The sequence below is a fragment of the Nicotiana tomentosiformis genome, chromosome 5, assembly GCF_000390325.3.
Source record: "Nicotiana tomentosiformis chromosome 5, ASM39032v3, whole genome shotgun sequence".
NCBI lineage: Eukaryota > Viridiplantae > Streptophyta > Magnoliopsida > Solanales > Solanaceae > Nicotiana > Nicotiana tomentosiformis.
In genome coordinates this window covers 6,209,425-6,215,557 of record NC_090816.1, presented here as the reverse complement: position 1 = coordinate 6,215,557, position 6,133 = coordinate 6,209,425, and the positions used below count along the sequence as shown (strand labels likewise).

General features: G+C 36.1%; 1 protein-coding gene across 1 annotated transcript; it reads left to right on the top strand.

The window, feature by feature from the left end:
* Window positions 1–1,501: 1,501 nt before the first annotated feature.
* Window positions 1,502–4,802, top strand: LOC104100929 (serine hydroxymethyltransferase 4). Its single transcript, XM_009608297.4, has 4 exons — window positions 1,502–2,259; window positions 3,092–3,482; window positions 3,576–3,677; window positions 4,301–4,802. The coding sequence occupies exons 1-4, from the start codon at window positions 1,582–1,584 to the stop codon at window positions 4,543–4,545; spliced, it is 1,416 nt and encodes a 471-aa protein (XP_009606592.1). The 5' UTR covers window positions 1,502–1,581; the 3' UTR covers window positions 4,546–4,802.
* Window positions 4,803–6,133: the final 1,331 nt, after the last annotated feature.

The following is a 6,133-nucleotide window of genomic DNA, read 5'->3' as shown; positions in this document are numbered from 1 at the left end:
CTAAATCTTTAAACTTGGATTTATTGGACTTGTTGGACTTCACTCTTTAGACTTGGACATGGACATGAAAACAAGTCCCACACATCTAGTCATGAGCAAACAAGAACTTGTTCTTGGCAATGATAATTGGCATCCAATATTACGAAAGTCCAATTAATATGTTTTTTAGTAATTAATTTGCACCATTACCTGGTTGATAAGGACTCGCTCTCGAATCTAAAGGCTCAAATAGTTATTAAATTAGCAATATTAAATATTGGGAACATCTCATACTCATTTGGCAGCTCAAATCAATTTTGACGATAAAAATTTGCTTATTACAGTTTAATTATAAGATGCAAAAATTTGAACAAATAAAAAGGTCGGAAGTAATAAAAGAAATATGATACAATAAAAGTCAATAAAAAAATTGGGATGACTATTATGAAAGTTTCAACTTGATAAAAAAAGATGAGGTAAGGAGGGTGGAAATTTATGGTTCTTATTATTTTCTAAAAGCAAATTCTTTTCTTATTTCACTCTACTTATGAATCCTATAGAGCTAAGCTGATATAATTAAATATAGAAATTTGTTTTTTTTTTTTATAAATATTCTCATGATATATTTTCTGAAATAGGTGGACTATAGCCCTCCATTGACAAAAGAATTCAACTACCTAACTACCACTTAATTTCCCTTTTGTCCCTCCTTTTCACCAACCTTCGCCCCCCCCCCCCCCCCAGAGAAAAAGCTATACCAAACAAATTATAAAAAATAAAACAAGATAAACTTCACCAAACATCTCCCTCCAATTGATTCAGATTTCAATTTCATGCTTTTGATATTTAAATTTCTTAATATTAAATTCATTATATTTTAAAATTATTAGGTTCAACTATAACATTTTGAATTTCTTTTTATGTTCAAATTTAACATGTGATATCATAGTCTCAATAGTTATTTCTATGTGAACTATAGACGATGAGTTCGAATCGTAAAATCAACCACTAATGGTCCTGGGTTTCGTGTGAGGCTTGCTCAGTTAGTAAAGCACCTCCACTCACGATCGTTAGGTCCTGAGTTCGAGTTATGCAGAAGAGGAAGTGTGGAAACACTATAGATCCTCCTAATTTGTGATGGGTTTAAAAAAAATCACTAATATTTTTATCAGGGTAAACTACTTACATCACATCCCTTAGGGTGCGATACTTCACAGAATACTTTATGCACCACAATGTTCTTTGTTTTTCTTTATAATTTTTAAATAAAATTAAAAATACTGAATTCGAATGGATGTATATTGGAGCATTAGATCTACCTTGCCCCCTCTCCTAACCACAACCAAAAACACACAAAAAAAAACAAAAAACAAACAAAAAAACCATAAAAAATGAAACAAAAGAATAAACAAAAAAAAAAGAAGAAAGGAAAAAGGGAAAAGAAAAAAGAAAAAGGTTGGCAAGGGCATTATTGTCAATTGGCTCAATATTTCCTCTTTAAATATCCATTTCCACTTCCTCTCCAATTTGCCCACAGCCCTTTAATTTTCTCTCTTTCATTTCTTTCTCCAACTTTTTTCTGCCCCTTTCAATTTTCCTCGAATGGATCCAGTTTCAGTTTGGGGAAACGAACCTCTCTCCGCCGTAGATCCCGAAATCCACGACCTAATCGAAAAGGAAAAACGCCGCCAATGCCGCGGAATCGAACTAATCGCATCGGAAAACTTCACATCATTCGCCGTAATTGAAGCTCTCGGCAGTGCCTTAACCAACAAATACTCCGAAGGAATTCCCGGTAACCGTTACTACGGTGGAAATGAATACATTGACATAATCGAAAACCTAACCAGAAGCCGTGCTTTAACGGCTTTTCATTTGGATCCAACAAAATGGGGTGTAAATGTTCAGCCCTATTCTGGTAGCCCAGCGAATTTCGCTGCGTACACAGCTGTTTTGAATCCACATGATAGGATTATGGGATTAGATTTACCATCTGGTGGGCATTTAACTCATGGTTATTATACTTCTGGTGGGAAGAAAATTTCCGCTACTTCGATTTATTTTGAGAGTTTGCCATATAAGGTGAATTCAACAAATGGATATATTGATTATGATAGGTTGGAAGAGAAGGCTTTGGATTTTAGGCCTAAATTGATTATTTGTGGAGGTAGTGCTTATCCTAGAGATTGGGATTATAAGAGGTTTAGAGAAATTGCTGATAAATGTGGGGCCCTTTTGCTTTGTGATATGGCTCACATTAGTGGCCTTGTTGCTGCTCAGGTATATTTTTTTGCTCTGTTCATCATTTTACATTTTTGGTGTTACTTGGATCTGCATTTGGATTTTGATAGTTTCACAGATCTGCATTGGCAAATCTAGTAGCTTTCGCCCAGAATCTATATATGTGTTAAAAATTAATTATATATGTACGAATATTAAATTCAAAATCTAGTTACCAGCAGTTGAGTTTGTTATCCTAGAATTTAGTATGCATAAAGTTCAAATCCTAGATTTGCTTGTTTGCTTATGTAAAGTGCCTTATCATATTATAGATCTGGGTGCCATGCTTTGTGATCTATGTGTTCATTTTGATTAAACACATTTTGCTAGATATGTGTTAAGTTTCTTACTAAATATGTACAAAATATTAAATTTAGAACCAGTTTTACTAGCACTTGAATTCGTTATCATAGAATTCAGAATGCATAAAGTTCAAATCCTAGATCAGCACGGTTGCTTGTGTAAAGTGCCTGAAAATATTATAGATCTGGCTGCCGTGCATTGTGATCTATGTGTTCATTGTGATTAATTATTCATTAAGATAATTTCATGTGAAGTTTATAAAGAATTATTCTTAAACAAGTGGGTCTAAAGTAAGGAAAAGATTAAGATATGGGAACTAGAATTGGATCAACTAGTGTTTCAATTTCTCTTTACATGAGCATTATGAGGCTTAATGCGGACCAATGATTTCAACTTCTCTTGAGATATCAGTTCTGATACCACACTTGGATTTGATGTGGATTGTTAGCATCCGTTTGAATTGATGCAATCCGAGATCTAGGTCTTCTTGTTGTGCTTCAAGCTGAATCTTGTTATTTGTGGACAACAGGAAGCTGCGGATCCCTTTGAATATTGTGACTTGGTCACTACCACCACTCACAAGAGCTTGAGGGGTCCAAGGGCTGGTATGATTTTCTACCGCAAGGGCCCTAAGCCACCAAAGAAAGGCCAGCCTGAGGATGCGGTGTATGACTTCGAAGACAAGATTAACTTTGCTGTTTTCCCCTCGCTCCAGGGTGGTCCACACAACCACCAAATTGGTGCTCTTGCTGTGGCCCTGAAACAGGCCGCAACTCCTGGTTTTAAGGCTTATGCTAAGCAAGTGAAGGCCAATGCAGTTGCTCTTGGTAACTACCTCATGAGCAAAGGATACAAGCTTGTAACTGGTGGGACTGAGAACCACCTTGTCCTTTGGGATCTTAGACCTCTTGGTTTGACTGGTAAAAATTCTTGCTATTCATTATCTTGTGGAAGTATTCTAACCATTTAAATAGTGATTGATACAAATGAACATTCTTTTTCTTTTTTTGCAGGTAACAAGGTTGAGAAGCTTTGTGACCTTGCCAACATTACTGTTAACAAGAATGCTGTTTTTGGTGACAGCAGTGCTTTGGCCCCAGGAGGTGTTCGTATTGGTAAGAGCTGGAAAACTTTGGATATCTTTTTATAAACCATTTGTATTGAAAATGTTTATAGACCAGAGAAGTTATACGTTGAACTTCTGGTAAATCTGATTAGTTAATAATGACTTGAAGCAAATTGTATGTTTCCTTTTCAATATCTTGAGTTTGATATCAAGGTCAATGAGAAAAAATTTCCTTTGAGTAAATGACGTGATCCATGTTCCATAAAATGATGAAAAATAATGTAATCCTACTTGTAAGTGTGTCAATAAGGTGATTAGATAGGAAAAAAGAAAAGCTTAAATGACATGGAATAAGACACTAATGTGAAAACCACCTTAAATTTACTTTGGCACTAATGTTTTTCTACTTGTACTGTCTTTAGTGCCAATTTTGCATTCAGGTCATGGACGGTTATACGTGAGAGAATCGTATTTTTCTAAATGTTTTTGTTCAATGGATCTATTTCTATACAAAAGCAGAAGCCAAACCTCACTCCCTCCTTTATTGAAACTTGAACTCCCCCAGAACTTCTTCTCTTCTTCTTTCACATTGAAAAGAAGAAGAGTCTATTTCTATGCATTATGTTAAGGTCCTTCATGACATGTTTAACTAACTGAAGTTCCCATTTGCAGGTACTCCTGCAATGACATCAAGGGGATTGGTTGAGAAGGACTTCGAGCAGATTGCCGAGTTCCTCCACAGGGCTGTTACCATCACCTTGAACATCCAGAAGGAGTACGGAAAGCTTTTGAAGGATTTCAACAAGGGTCTTGTTAATAACAAGGAAATTGAAGAACTCAAGGCTGACGTCGAGAAATTCTCATCCTCCTTTGACATGCCCGGCTTCAAGTTGTCCGAGATGAAGTACAAGGACTAAATTCACAGTGTGCATCACAACTGTTATCGTATTTCTTGGTTTGTTTCTTTAGTTTGGATGGAAGAAAAGATTTTCTCTACAAGTTAAATTCAATTCAGAAGAAAAACAATAATGGTTTACCTCTTTATTCTGCACTTGGTGCTGTAGGTTATTGGATTTTTGTCTTGCAAGGCAGTTCGTAAGATTGTAATGTCCAAAAAGGAGTACCACGAATGTATGTTGTTTTCATTTCTTGTATCCTAGTAATTCATCGGAAACAGCCTCTCTGCACTTCCCGGAGGTAGGGGTAAGGTTGCGTACATCTTACCCTCCTCAGATCCCATTCGTTGGAGACTACTAGTTTTGTTGTTGTGTATCCTAGTAATTCAAGCAATGCTCTGTCTCTTATATACTGATAGCTTTTATCTTATATACTGATCGCTTCTATCGCATACCCATAAATACCTCAGATCCCATTCGTGGGAGACTACTAGTTTTGTTGTTGTGTATCCTAGTAATTCAAGCAATGCTCTGTCTCTTATATACTGATAGCTTTTATCTTATATACTGATCGCTTCTATTGCATACCCATAAATAGTTAACGACAGTCTGATATTTTCATCTCCAACTTTAGAACGTTGTAGGACAGGAGAGGTCAAGAAAACTTCAAAAGCATCAGATCGTATGTAATGGCTCGTCCCTAGCGTCTATGAACGAAAACGAACGGAAAGGCATTTCTTCAACTCCATGGAAAGTGCCGACATCTAATTGATTTGAGCCATGTATCTTAGGATAGATTTTAAGAAATTTGTTTCATCTTTACCAAATATAGGGGAAAAAACTTAAAATTAGTTTCTCCAGGAAAACATGGTGTCTGGTTTAGTTTACAATAGACTAATCAATGGCGGACCTAAACAGTATATTTTTACAGTGGAAGCTACTAATAACATACAAAGATATTGGCCGAGCACCAAATCTCAAAGTAGCCCTCTGAGATTTAAGGCGGTTGAGCACTCCCGACTTAAAAATATTTTGGTCCGCCACTGTACTAAATAGTGTAACCGGTATCAGGTGACGCTGCCCCCACTATTCAAACTCATCATACTGGTCTACTGGATGTCACATTTTTTTTTTAAAATTCCTCCCAAATTAGGAAGATTTATAGTGTTTCCTTTCCACACTTCCCCTCCAATGTGACTCAAACCTAGGACCTAAAAGTCGTGGGTGGAGGTGATTTTACCAACTGAGCAAGCCAATGTACAACACTAAAGAGGAAATAACCTGTCCGCACAATAAATTGTAGATGGATCGTTAGTCTTGTAAACTGATAAGTAGCATCAGATAATGCACTAAAGTCAAGCATTTAGACTATTTTAAAATGGAATATATATTTTAAGTGACCGATTACAAGATAAAACTTTGGATTGGCAGGCCAATGGAATTACATGGTAATGAACATATCTATTTCTTTAATTAATAAACTTTCTTCACAAACACTGCACTTCTCTTTTTTTAGCCTTGGATAAACAAGAGTGGACTCACCCCTTCTGATATACCAGCTTGTTTCAGTTTCTTGCTTACTATCCACAGAAACCAGAATGCGAGGAAA

Excerpts from the sequence above, each read along its gene's own strand:
- LOC104100929 (XM_009608297.4), top strand. The coding sequence starts at position 1,582 with ATGGATCCAGTTTCAGTTTGGGGAAACGAACCTCTCTCCGCCGTAGAT. Across the intron at positions 2,260-3,091 it reads GTGGCCTTGTTGCTGCTCAG|GAAGCTGCGGATCCCTTTGA; the intron begins GTATATTTTTTT and ends TGTGGACAACAG. Across the intron at positions 3,483-3,575 it reads TAGACCTCTTGGTTTGACTG|GTAACAAGGTTGAGAAGCTT; the intron begins GTAAAAATTCTT and ends CTTTTTTTGCAG.